The sequence below is a fragment of the Ipomoea triloba genome, chromosome 10 (assembly GCF_003576645.1).
Source record: "Ipomoea triloba cultivar NCNSP0323 chromosome 10, ASM357664v1".
Taxonomy (NCBI): Eukaryota; Viridiplantae; Streptophyta; class Magnoliopsida; order Solanales; family Convolvulaceae; genus Ipomoea; species Ipomoea triloba.
Window position 1 is genome coordinate 23,042,766 of NC_044925.1, and position 14,492 is coordinate 23,057,257.

The window sequence follows — 14,492 nt, forward strand, 5'->3', positions numbered from 1 at the left end:
TTTTGTAGGAAAAATAAATTATAGGAAGTGTTTTAATGATTTACACATGAAGTGTTCGGGGTCTTTTCTATTCGTTTAACGGCTGGTTCAGTTTTTCTCCACAAAAAAACTTATTTGCCACTTGAACTACCTCTTTGAGTTAGTGAAGGATGATTTTACGTCATTTTTGAATTGGCTAACCAATTTAGTTTAGTTGTATTTGGAGCAGAATTATTGTTGCTTTAGTTAGAAGGAGGGGAGGAAAGTGAGAAACAAAAGATGAAAGAGTGGGGGAGTCAGAAATCTAAACTTTAGTGTTGCCACAGCTAGGTTTGTACAATCGAGCAAGAAACCGATTAGACACTGCGTATAAAAAGTGTGTTATTCCTTTGAGATGAGATGGGATGAGATGAGAAAGAGAGAAGCAGCTTGTCCTCTTAGATGCTTTGATTGATTAGGAGGCCAAAGAGTAAAGCTTGGCTTTTGATGTTATGGGGAATTTCACATCTGGTTTATGCTGTCCCAACCATAATTTAATGTGGGACCACACACCGAGTGTTTTGAGCAGATCTTAACAGTAAAAAATACCTTTTAATTCGTGCTATACTTAGACAGTTAGATTAATCTCGTTCGCACATGGTCGACTCAATTAAAGCGCAAAGTGCTGATCAGATTGATTTTCCATACAAGAGGGTGTTCGAATTCCCAACCTCTTAATAAGAGTGTACAATCACTCATACTAATAAACTGATTATTATTGTTTATTGTTGATCCGAGAGTATTAATTTTTAAAATAATTTTTAACAAAAATTACAATGATGTTTGTGAAGTATCATCGTGGTGAATTTGAGATTGGTATGGGGAGGTGCAGGAGGGTAAATGAATAGGATAGGAAGATGGGGAAAATGAATAGGGAATACAACTCACATGGTTAGCAACTTGTTTCAAAAAAAACTTGAAACAAGATGTGCTTTTAAGACTTTTTTTTCTTTCTTGTAAATTCGGTGCATCACCGCCCCTCTGTAGCACCGGACAAAATACGTGGCATCCAATTGAACATTGTCGGAACTCGGCCAAAAAGCCCTAAATGATTGCATGTCGGTGGGTTTGGGGAAAAGGGTTAAAAAAATCTTCAACATTATACGAAAAGTTAGTTAATTTCTTGAATTTTTAAAATTATAATTAAGTTTATTAATTAGTGATTTTTGTATATTTAGGTTCAAGAGTTGATTAATTTTTTATAATGTCGGTAATATCTGATGTGGCAATTAACCTAATATTTTTAATAAATAATAATAAATTTAAATTAAATTATTAAAAAATATAGATGACGGCTATACATGTCTTCTTCTTTCCTCTTTCGTCTTTAAATCTGGAAACGAAGAAGGTTTGAAGAAGCACCCTTCTTTGTCTCCAAATCTGTTGTCACCATTTTTGGAGACGAAGAGGGTAAGAATTTATTTGGTCTTATTTTCTTAGGTGAAAAAAAAAAAAAAAAAAGGAGAGAGAGAGAGAAATCTTTTGGCCCGAACTTATATACTTTGACTCTACAAAATTGTGGAAGAGTTATATTACAATGGTTGAATAGCATCTTTTACTTAGGAGTTTGAACGGAACAAAAAAATAACAAAAAAATCTAAATAGACCTCCAAACTTGAAAAAAGAATGCAATTCACCCTTGTGACTTGACGTAGCAAGTAACTAGCTTACTTGACAAGTTGGCAATCAACGTGAATTACTTTCCCTTTTAATTATTTTCATATTATATCGCGAAGCTTGTATTTCTAGCCTCAATGGAAACAATTGAAACACGTGCTCCATCCAAAAGCCTAAGCTGATAGACTTTGATGTGCTCCATCCAACTAAAAGCCTAAGCTGATAGTTGAACTGCACATTTATGTTTATATATTATATGCTCAACAGAAACAGTATATTGAATTTCTTAGTTTGAACCAAATTACCTATTAGGTATAAAATAAGATTTAATTTATTACTATGGTCTAATCTCACTAGTTGGAAATTGGATCAGTTCCGCTAGTAATATTAATTATATTCTACACAGATGAGAGGCTTCGTTCTCTCATTCTGCTACTACTTGTAATGGAGGCTTGCCCTCCCCTCCCATGGTAAAATGATGAGCTCAAATTGCATATATATATATATATGACATTGAACACAAAAATCTGGACTGAAGCTGTTACTGGATGCAAGCATTCATGTTCGTATAAGCTTCCAGGAGATAGATCGATGGAGCAAATTAAGCAGATAAGAAAGCAGCAATTAAGCATAATCATTTGTTGTGAGAAAACAAGCTAAGGATATGATGGACGACAAATTAAAGCAAAAGTAAACAATGATATCAACAAACACTGCCAAGAATCACATGCATGCATCAACTAACATTGAATTGAAATCAAATTAAAGCTCCCATCCCATCCCATGTGGAACCCTGGCTGGCCTGTATAACAACCAGCCGCTCAGCTCTTTCACCAGTTAATGCTTCAGTCATCTCTAACCCTTATTACCATCAATGAACTCTACATTGTATTCATCAGGCAGATATATTGAGAAAAGAATTGAAGATAAGAGAAAAGTCTGAATATAATGAAGAACAACCTAAGCTAAGCTAAGCTAGCAAATATTGTACGTGAATAATATATATAATGCAGAAATATAATTAAGCAAGCGGAAAATGTATTATTAGAAATTTAGCTTGTCATTTGATCACATCCAATACTGCATTCGGCGGCACTCTTATTGGAAGGACAATATAATATGCATGTGTTCGTTGGAAGTAGATCGGAACATTAATTATATTGTCAGAACTCAGAAGCTCCAAATAAATTAAAATACTTATTCCTCATATAGCTAGGGTACGCTGAACACCTCACACAAAATGTATGTCATGCACATAAGATTTGCGTTTTTCCTAAATATCTTATATTCACCCCCTATTACGATATAACTTTAATTTTGGAATACAAAGCTAGGCCGGACATGTAATTAATAGGTTGATTATTTATATCTATTTGTAGTAATGAATTTAACCAAAGGTATTTGTGCTGCAAACGATCGAGTAAAGAACAAGACAAGCAATATGCTTTCAAAAAAAAAAAAAAAAAAAAAACACGAAAATCTTTCAATTATCATTACACATGTGAGATGATGACATCGACTTATCTAAAAAGTTAAGGTAGTTTCAACTTATGTAATTCAAATTATGGATGAAATGGTTACCCATCAACTATATCAACAACTAAAATAACAAATATGATATATTTATCAAGAAAGAGTATTTCAAATGGATCAAGATAATAATAAATTAGTTATTTTGGTTGTACAAAATGTATCTGGCAATTAAACTTGCCATAGTAATTTTTTTTTTTTTTGAAAACCTGCCATAGTAATTCATGGCTGGAAACACCTAGGGCCTGTTTACTAACAGAAAACTGTTTTCTGTTTTCTGTTTTTCAATTTTTCAATTTTCATTCTCTGTTTGCTGTTTAGAAAACTTGTTTACTAACACTTATTTTTTCAAATTTATTTTTTCAAATTAACGTTATAAAATTAACAATAAGTTTAATTTCGAGTTATTTTTAGACCTTGTATTTAAAATATTTTAAAATATATTTGATTTAAATAGAATAAATATATTTTTTACTTTGAAATCCAATATATGTAAAAAAAAAAAAATTTACATTTGATATCCGGACCAAATTTATATATGTATATAACATAAATAAAAATATATTTGAACCAATTACCTATTAAGTTCACAAAAAAATTAGTTTAGATAATATTAATATTTTTTGAGCTAATATTTAAAATATGTTATAATTTTTATTTTGAATTCTAATATAGTAATATATGTGTGAAATTTCGATATCTAATATTTGGACCAAAACCAATTATCAATTGAGTTCAATCAAAATATAAAGCGTGGTATAGATTTCGATTTTTAATTTAGATAATGTGAATGATGTATAATTTTAAGCATAATCAAATAAGTTATGTTTAAATAAATAATGTAAATAGAAGAGATAGAAGATGATGATAAGTAAAAGAAGATGATAATAAATGTAATCATAGTAATGAATAAATATGTAAGTAGATAATGATAAGAATGTGGTTATAATGACATATAGTCTAATAGATTATAGCTGATTCTGTTTTCCATTTAGAAAACAGTTTTTTATAGTGTTTCAGTTTTCTAGAAAACTGAAAAATTATTTCCTGTTTTCAAAATGGAAAACTGTGTTAGTAAACATGTTTTCTGTTTTCCAGTTTTCAAAATTTCCAGAAAATTAGAGAAAATTTCCAGTTAGTAAACGCACCCCTAGATTTATGACCAATTAAAAAGGGTAAAAAATTGAGGATTTTTTGTTTTTTAATATTAAAAAGAAAAAGAATTCAGCTTCAAATTTGTGAAACGAATCAAGTTTTCTATACTAGGGAAGTTGTTTCTATGTCGGACTGTAAGAAATGTTTGACCATTCCATCAATCTTTAGGGTCACACTTGTGTGAGACCGTCTCACAGATCCTTATTCGTGAGACGGGTCGGGTCGGGTCAAAGAATCATGCAAATGTCATACTTATATGCTCAAATATAACGCTAATCAAGAATACAATTTTGTTACTTATAAGAGAAAAAGTAATACATATTTCATAATAAGTAATGTTGACAAGTGTCTCTTACTTATAAAGGCAAATATAATACTTTTGAGGAAAAATGTAATACTTTTAAATCGAAATGTAAAAGTATTGTATTTTCCCTTAAAATATTACATTTACCTTTATAAGTAACAAAAATTTTATTCCTGATTAGTATTACATTTGAGCATATAAGTATGACATTTGTGCATATATGTGTTACATTTGCATCTTGACCGAATAGACCCGACCCGTATCATGGTGAGACGGTCTCACACAAGTTTTTGCCTTATTGTAAACGTTTCAGCCTATAATTAATGAATTAGCTTCTTTATTTTCAAACTAAAAAAAAAAAAAAAGAAAATCTCTTTTTGTGGTTAGAACATTTTGGTCGCATAGTGCTCCAACATGAACTCTAACATTTCAACGATCCGCAGTCAATTTTATTTTAATTAGAGTTGTTGAAAACTTTTATTTGAGTCATAAAAAAAAAAAATCGACAACCATAGCAAAAATTACATCTATATTTGTATATGTTGAAAATATGCAAAGTCAATGTTTTTTTTCTTTTTTTTTTTGGTTTGTATATGTTGAAAATATGCAAAGTCAATGTTTTTTTTCTTTTTTTTTGGTTCTCACTATCCCTGATTATTTACTCTTGGTTTAATCTTCCACCATAAAATGATGAGTGGCCAAGACCTTTTAAATAGTATGTGATCATAATTAATTTGTTGGTCTCTGGTATGTGATTGATCATAATTGTTTGGTATGTGATTGTACCACTGCCATTTAAACAAGGTTGCAGACAAAATTGTCCGGTATCCCGTGTGCACGAAGATGATAGTGGTGAATTCACTTCTATAGCAGGCTACTCCACAGCCCATCATTCCCTAATTTTCACAAAGGATATTTGGTGGTGGTGAAGGTGAATTCAATAGACTTTTACCTTGACATTTGTAGATTCCTCTTGTACATTATTTTCAAGTAGTGTAACACGGAAGGGTGTGGCAATCATTGGCCATAAAAATAACATCTTCACCTTTAGAATGTGATTAAATATTAAGTTAATTTACCCAATTCTTGTCACACGCTATTATGGGTAGTACTCTCTAAACCTTGGCAAAAAACATATCACCATAAGGTCCAACAAGAAGTAGTTGCTGCTGGTCAGATTTAAACTCAATAGAAATCGAAACTCAGTTCAGTGCTACAAAATACAAATGGAATTGATCCTGCACGTTAGCTGCCATAATAAATAAATGTCAACTATTATTCCCCGGACTGGACCCCTAATCCTATTAACCTTTGGAGTTGGGACCAGTGAGGATTCTGCTGCAAATTTGGCATCCATCCTTGAAACTATAAATAGGTGACTGGTTTCACAATCTCAAATACCAATATTATCTTTTACCAGTCTGCAAAAAACCAAACTATGCACAAAAACTCGTGTCACTGAACCACTTTTCTATTTAGAAGAATCACTTCGTGTCATTGAAGGTTATTGACAACCTCATTTATCTTAATTAAGTTTTAAGACATTTAAATTTATTTTTTGAAAATTTAAATTGTATATCAAGAAAACACAAACAACCCCAAACAGTGATAACTCAAAAATCAAAATTTATAAATTATATAGTATGAAACATAAGTATGAATGAGATGAACACAAATCACAAAACTTGATGCAGGGTGATCCCAATTGCAATCAACTAATTGGCTAACGCTACATGATCCGCTTTATTTTTGGCTATAACTGCAAAATTAACAGCCACAGGGCTAATGAATTTGATCTCCGATGACTTCACCGGTGAGCCGTCACTAAAGTCTCGATGAACCTCAAGCCATCAAACTTTGGCACAAATTTCTCATTATTTGACACCGATGCTCTCCTCTGCGACGATTCATCCCATGAAAACCTCGAATTATATGAATGCCCCTGCAATTTCATTGCAAATTTCTATGTAATATAATCAATGATTTCTACAGAAAATATATATGGATCTGATTCTGAAAAGTGGTATAATTATAAAGGAGATATGGAAAATTAACCTCGGCGGCGGAGATAGGGTTGCGTCTCACTTCACGATAACCGGAGGAGGATGACGTAAGAGTCACGGTGGAAGCCGCGAGCAGAGAGGCGACAAGAGCGACGGAGCCCTTCATTTTTAACGCCGGAAAACAAAAAGGGGGAATAGATCAACGGCAAAAATAAATCCCGCCGGAACCCGACCCGATTTCGCAGTCCGGAAGTTGGAACCCACCCCCCTTGGAGAGGCTGTTCTCAATCTACCCTTCCCTGTACTGCTCGCACTTCCTGGCCTAGAATTGTTTTTTGGAATTACACTTTATACAAAAACTGAATCTATAAGGACCACCAAAAAAAAAAACAAATTTTATTATATTATTACAGAATATAGAAAAACCTCTTATTTATAAGGTTAGCATATATAACACGCCACCTTAAAAGTTTCATTTCCTGTGGTTAAGGATTATGTAATTCACTGAACAAAGGTAGGAAAAGAATGGTGTAACAGTGTTGAACATTTTCAACTCCAAATTAATGATCCATAAATTGGTGGTTATGATTTGCACACTTATCTCTAGGATCAAAATTTCTAAGAATTACAAATAGAATACATTCATTTTCTCAATTATGGATCAATCTTGGCTGGAGAAGCAATTTAGGGTTGGGGATGACCAATTTCTGGGTAAAATCATCTCACAATCTCTTCCCGAACCCGGCGAACCGCCGAGCAACGCCGAATATGAGGGCCTTGGTGAGGAGGCCGCGGTCGATGCTACAGGCGAGGGCGACGGCTCCACCAACGACGAGGAGCTTAGGTATGTTCCTCCCGGTTGGCTTATCAGAAGAACCCGAGGTTTCTGCTTCGGACATGGTGCGTCTTATCTCCAGCGAGCGCAGGTCGTCAGTCGTAACTTTTGTGTTGATCTGAGCCATTAAGGCGGATCGAGACAATGGGGCCTCGGTTGCTCTGTGTTTCTGATATGCACGCAGACCGGGGTCGATCTTCTTGACAGCTCCCCACATGCCCTGGCGAACACCAAGTTTCGCGATTTCCCAAGGTATGCCCATGTCCTCGTGGTGAAAGAGTACCACCTCGCAGGCAGTCATCTGACCATCTCTCTTGGAAGCAGCTGTTTCGTTGAGAAACGACTAATCTCAGCTCAGTAAAAACCTTTCTTAATTCTTAAAAGGAATACAATGAAGAAAGACTACATAGACTAGTAACTAAATAACTCATTTGATCAAACGGGTAATTAGTGACGCGACTAAAGAAGGCAATTTCAGCAGCTCTATTACCTGGCTTAATACACCAACTAGAATAATACAAATCAACACGTCTTGGTTTGCTCTGTCGTGGAACATCATTTCGCACACCCTGAAATATATTGTAATGAACTGTCATCTACTAATCTTTGACACAGTAAGACAAACTATATAAATTTGAACGACAAAAGAAATTCACGGGTATATCAGTATATGTAACACTAGCTTAATCAGGGAGCTGTTATACTACAGAAATAGCAAGTCGTAGCACATAAATTTGTTACAATTCTGGATGACTTGACAGCCCTAGCGAGCACAAACAGAAGTAACTACTAAAAGTGGGAACCTTTTTAATAGAGAATCCTTTAGTTTGAAGGCAACCATTCACTCGAAACACTAAAAACCTACCTGCCCTAGCAAGAACAGAGAGAAGTAACTACTAAAATTAAGAATGTTTTTAATAGAGAATCAATACTAGCCGACGGAATCCTTGTTGGAGCACAATCATTCACTTGAAACACTAAACACCTACCAAAATAAAGTTTATGAAAAACAAAATTATGTAAAGATAGGTCTACCGACATCTTTAATCTCTTTGTAATCAATAATGAGCTGGATGAACAGCTTTTGCAGTTTGATTATATAGTTTTGTTCATGGGAAATGTATCCTCCCCTACCAGAACCACCAACAGTCACTTAACTATGATATTTTAACCAAAGAAACAAACAAGCAAAACCCAAATGAATGTAATACCTGTGCTTTTAAGGAAGTTTTAAACTCAACAAAATAGTACAAGATTACACACATAATATTAGAATGGTCAAAACTCAAAATTAAGCAGCTCAGCAAACACTATAAAAGATTTCAATTCTTTTACATCTGAACTTCCTTTTGCTCACCTTAGTAACACAATAATAAGTCTGTCCAGATTTCCAGATTCGTCGGCCAATGATGTATTCTCTATCACTACAAAAGAATGGAAACTGCAGCACAAAAGTAGAGAAGAAAAAAAAAAAAAAGCATAAGAAATATTAGCCACTTAATTAGTAAATTCAAAGGCGAAAAGAGCCAACAGACAGCATAGTTCATACCTTGCGCACCCACTGAACCAACATAGTTCCGGTGGAAGGATGATCTTCCAACGTTTGAGCATGAACTAGCATATCATCCCACTTCGCTCGAAATTCATCATCCCAAAAGAAATCCCTCACCATTTCAGGAGTAGCATCCTCATACACAGTTCTGCTCCGGTATTGCGGAGGACCAGTCTAAATCCACATCAAATTGTGTTACATATAGGTATTAAAACAAGCATATCACTAAACAAAACTCATAACTTCAAGAATTTATGCAATTTCCCTAAACATCTTAACTCAATATGCATTCTTAGAAGCAATGGTACCTCAGGATCTCTTCTCCATGCTTGATAACTCATGTTCGTTGCAGACCGGTCCATCATCTGAATCCAGGCAGGGCCATCATCCTTCTCTTCAACTAATTGGTACAAATGATAAAGGTCATTCTCATCTACAACTCTGGATTTATCATTTTCTGGCAGGGGAGAACTGAAAACCCCAATTCAATTCCAAGTGTCAGCTAGAAACAATCCAGAATGCAATATTTCTATCTAAGCACACAAAATTCAACAGACCTGGAGTTAGGTGAGAGAGGTGAAGAAGTCTCCTCAGAAATCCAAGAAAAGCATTTGGGAATTTGCAATTTCAATGCTGGGATTGAGCTAAACCCACTGAACACCTGCTGCAAGTTTATCCCAGTAGAGGATGACACGAAAGAGTCAAAGGAATCTCTGCTAGCACAAAGATTAGCCCATCGGGGCTTCCATGCCCAACCCACAAGAACTCCAATCACCACAGCTACCCAGATAGGCGTGGTAAACACCATCAGCTCAAGTATTACATCCCCAATTGAGGGCTTTTGGAAAATCTCAAGCAAAGCCGACACCAAAGCCATTACCCCAAAAACAATCCAAGAATAACCCAACCCAGAAAACCCAGAAAAAACCCAGAAAGAAAGATAAAATTAACAGAATTAACAAACCCCCCTCGATTCAATCGGATAAAGATAGAGCCTTTAAGTCCGGCGATGACTCGAGGGTTCAAAAAAAGAAAGAAAAAAGATAAGGAATGGCAGTAAGATAGATTGAGCCCCCCTAAAGATTCATAAAAATAACGGGAAATTAGTAAGTGGCAGAGGGGGTTAAAGATAAGGGAAATACAGAAATTGAGATAATATTGGCGGGTTTGGCGATTCGCAGACGAGCCGAAATGGGGACAAAAACTTGTGTCCGAAGAGCTGAAAGGATAAGATTTCTGAAGCGATAGCTGGCTGTTCGGATTGCCGTAGGCCAAGACTTTATTTCACTTCACTCCCTTAACATTACACTTCTTTCACTTCCCCCCCACAAAACAAAACTCAACAAATCCTTTGTTTGTACGTTTCCTGGGATTGTACGTGGTACAAAGTTGATGAGAATAAGATAATCAAAGGCGTTGGTGTTCACTGTTCCTAAGAGAAATATCAAAGAAAGAAAAGTATTTAAAAAAAAGGAAGAATGGTTCTGGTGTTTGGTTGGTGAGTGGTTGTGTTTCAAAGACAGCTTCTTTAATTCATTTTCTATATATAATTGTGGAAGTGGAAGGTATCGACCTAAATTGGTTTGGCTTATTATGAGTACGCATATTGTAAAGTTGATATCACATTGAAAACTATTTTGGAGATATCAATCCCCTCCAAAACACTCAAAAAAATTTAATTTTTTAAAATTTTATTGGCTACTTATAAATTAATGGATATCATTCAAAGTTAATAAAAACTTCACGTAATGAGTATTTTCTGCTGATTTTGTTTCCTTTAGATAGCCAAATTGAAAATGAACTTTCGAAAGTTATTTTTTTAATTTTTAAATAGACCCTTAGTTTTTGTTCTAAATGATATTGACGAGTTTAGTTAATGTGATGTAAATTATACTAACGAAAATAGTAGAGCAATTTTTTATTTTTTATTTTTTTTGTGTAGCAGGGTTTTCACCGTCGAACACAGTGACTAATCCCTTGGCTGAATTGTATGCACCTCTATTGAGTGAGACAGCCGACCTGGAGATTTCAGGTTACTCCATACCCAAAACTAATAGTGTATAGTTATCAATATTATTAACTTAAATGAGAAATATGTACAATATGCATCTTTGTAAGAAAATTCTAAACATAATTTTGACATTTATCTAAAATCGTATCATTTATAACAAATTTTGATACAAATAATTTTGTAAAATACTACGGAGTATATTTTTCTAAAATATAGTGTATATATAAGGAAAGATTTTGGGGGTGTTCGGTAAATAGTCATTAACTGATTGGGATAGTGGGTTTGACTAATTGATAGCATTAATTAATTGTAGAAAAATGTTTGGTAAATTAGTTGTTAGTTGATAACTGATTACATGCAAAAATGACTTTCTCAAAAAACTTATCAAAAAAATTTCTTTGAACAACTTTTTGAATTTTAACATTTTGGAGCAATGAGCTGTTATTAATCAAACACGCATATTGATTGTTTAACCAAGTCAATAACTAACCATGGTCAAATAAGCCAAAATTGATTGATTACCTATGTTACTAAACATGACTTTTATAATTTTTTTTATTAAAAAAAATGTTTTAGTATTTAAGTATAACTGTATCTTTTATTTTATCAATAAAAAGTAAGATAAAAGTACCACTACCGCACTACCTAAACATTTAACTTTACTTTTTAAAATATGACATAATATATGTTATAGACAATATAAATTTATTCATGATAAATAATATAGGTTTTATATATTTTATCAGGATAACCATTTGTGTAGTGATACTGATGCGCAATAGTTCGGAGCTTGGAGCAGTGATAACTGAACCGCGTTCACATTTTTCACGTTTTTTACTTTATTTTCTAGCTTTTGAGTTTTCCTTTCAAAAAAGTCTTCCAGTATAATAATAATATATGTGATTAAATAAACACCTAATGTAATAATAATAATAATAATAATAATAATAATAATAATAATAAGGGAAAATGACACTTTTTCTCCTTATGTTATGTGCATATAGCACTTTTCCCCCTGAGTTATTAAAGTGGCAGTTTTTCTCCCTCAGTTATTTTAAAAGTGGTAGTTTTTCCCCCTGTAATGTTAAATTGACATTTTTGCCCTTAAAAATAACTACTTCATTTATTTTTATTCTCTAACCAATTATTACTAATATGTATGGAAGATCATGGTTCGATACGAACGTAATCGAGCACTGTAGCAATTGAACTTAAATAGTATGGACGGTTACGGTTACGATTCAGAACCGAAAAAAAAATAAAATAAAATAATTGTTAAATTTAGACTATTTTTAAATAAGAAATAAAATTATAAAAATAAATAAAAAAAAAGTTTTGATTGGCGGTTCAAAATTGAAAATTGGAACCCAACCGTACCGATTTATCAAAATAAGTATTTGATCATTTTCACTATATATGACTGTGGTTCAATTCCGGTTCACGGTTCAACAATTATTTAATTTTATTTTTTCGGTTCTGAATCGTAACCAAAACCGTCCATACTATTTCGATATGATTGCTATAGTGTTTGGTTAGGTTCGAACCGAATCGTAATTATCCATACATATAAGTAATAATTTGTTGGAGAAGAAAAATAAATGAAATAATTATTCTTAAGAATAAAAATGTCAATTTAACATTTCAGGGGGAAAAAATGCCACTTTAATAACACAGGGGGGAAAAAGTGCCATTTTCCCTAATAATAATAATAATAATAATAATAATAATAATAATAATAAAATTAATAGTCAGCATTATCAAAAAAATTATTATCCAATAAAGTTAAAATCATTTTCATATGTTTTAAAGAAAATATGGACACAAGATAAGTATATAGTATATAAATATTCTGCTTTAGAACCATTTGTTTTAACAAAAATATTAAGAAAGAAAGACTTTATAATTAGCGAGCAAATAACAATTTTGGTTCACATGTTTGATCACTATCAATTTTCATTCAATAGCTATTACTTCCGTACTAAAATTGATCACGTTGGTCACTTCTCTAACTAAAACATGTCAGAATGTGCAATTTGTAAGGTTTTTTTTTTTTTTTTTTTTTTTTTATGTATAATATGCCAATTCCAACATGGAGGTCATAACCAAGCTGCTTCGGGGAAACTCTAGGATTAGGTTCGAGATCTTGGAGGCCATAACCAAGTTGCTAAACCACAACGTCACCCCCTGCTTGACCCTCCGCGACATGATCGTTGCGTCCAACGACTTGGTCCCTTTGTCCTACATCATCGGGCTACTGACCAGTTGCCCAAACTCCAAGGTGGCAGGGCTGAATGGGGAGGCGTTGATGTGGAGGAGGCCTTTCAGAAGGCTGGAACCAAGTTTGGGTTCTTCAAGTTGCAACTGAAAGAAGGGCGTGCGATTGTGAATAACATGACGGTTGGGTCTGGATTGACGTCAATGGTGATGTTTGAAGCTAACATAATGGCAATTTTATCAGAGGTTTTGTCAGTATTGTTTGCAGAAAGACGCATACTGGCAAACACTAGTCCACCATATGTACAAGACAACCATGTTGTTTCAAGTCAAAGGATTATTGCATACTTGTAACATACAACATACCGATGACACGTAGGTAAAAGTCATGCGGTACATTGTAAGCAATCATTGTTCAATGACTTGTCCTCTAACAATCATCGACATGCCCGCTTTTTGTATCACTCACCAATTAGAATTTCTATGACTATGAACATTTTTACAATACTTCATTAACAAATTCTTCATTACTCATATTCTTAACTCGATCTTAAAAATGAAGAATTAAGAAAATTGTATGGAATAATATCAAATACATTAATTAAGTCAAAATAAAATAAATAAAAACATTTATTTATTTAATAAAAATGAATGTCCAAAACAATAAATATTGGTTTAAGATTACATGTCTAACAAAAAATGCATTAGATTCAGCAAACAAGTCAAGATCATTATTGATATGTGGATGAATTAAATATAAGTTTATTAGTTATCCTAGCTAAGAATTCAAAGCGTGTTCAAGTTTTTCTTCATTCTTGTTAGAGAAGAGAAGAACATATATTATAAATGTCAACTTAGTTGGTTTTTAAATAGGAGTGTTCACTTCAAGATATGAATTGTGAAGGTCAATTCAAATCAGTGTTATCAAAATACTTAATTAAGAATAATGTGAATACATACATAGTATATTTATTTTGTTGTACTTTGGTGGTCGGTGGGTGCTAATATAATTACAAATTATATATATTATATGGACTATAGTGGTCATCATGTGTCAATGATTTTGTGGTTAAGTAACATGTTGTGATTCTCTCAAATGAAAGGTTATGAGATCAAACTTTATTAGAAGTGATATTGATTCTTTTTGTGCTCTGATTTTGTAAGATAATATATATATATATATATATATATATATATATATATATATATATATATATATATATATATATATATATATATATATATATATATAT

The 14,492-nt window shown here is 32.9% G+C and overlaps 2 protein-coding genes across 2 annotated transcripts; both read right to left on the bottom strand.

Moving 5' to 3' along the window:
• Positions 1-6,230: 6,230 nt before the first annotated feature.
• On the bottom strand, positions 6,231-6,953 carry LOC116032097. The gene is made up of 2 exons (XM_031274500.1): positions 6,680-6,953; positions 6,231-6,566 (listed from the first exon to the last, which is right to left on the bottom strand). The coding sequence occupies exons 1-2, from the start codon at positions 6,791-6,793 to the stop codon at positions 6,432-6,434; spliced, it is 249 nt and encodes an 82-aa protein (XP_031130360.1). The 5' UTR covers positions 6,794-6,953; the 3' UTR covers positions 6,231-6,431.
• A 200-nt stretch (positions 6,954-7,153) lies between these two features.
• LOC116032096 lies at positions 7,154-10,439 on the bottom strand. The gene is made up of 6 exons (XM_031274499.1): positions 9,572-10,439; positions 9,323-9,485; positions 9,012-9,188; positions 8,820-8,903; positions 7,953-8,031; positions 7,154-7,786 (listed from the first exon to the last, which is right to left on the bottom strand). The coding sequence occupies exons 1-6, from the start codon at positions 9,889-9,891 to the stop codon at positions 7,350-7,352; spliced, it is 1,260 nt and encodes a 419-aa protein (XP_031130359.1). The 5' UTR covers positions 9,892-10,439; the 3' UTR covers positions 7,154-7,349.
• Between the last annotated feature and the right edge of the window lie 4,053 nt (positions 10,440-14,492).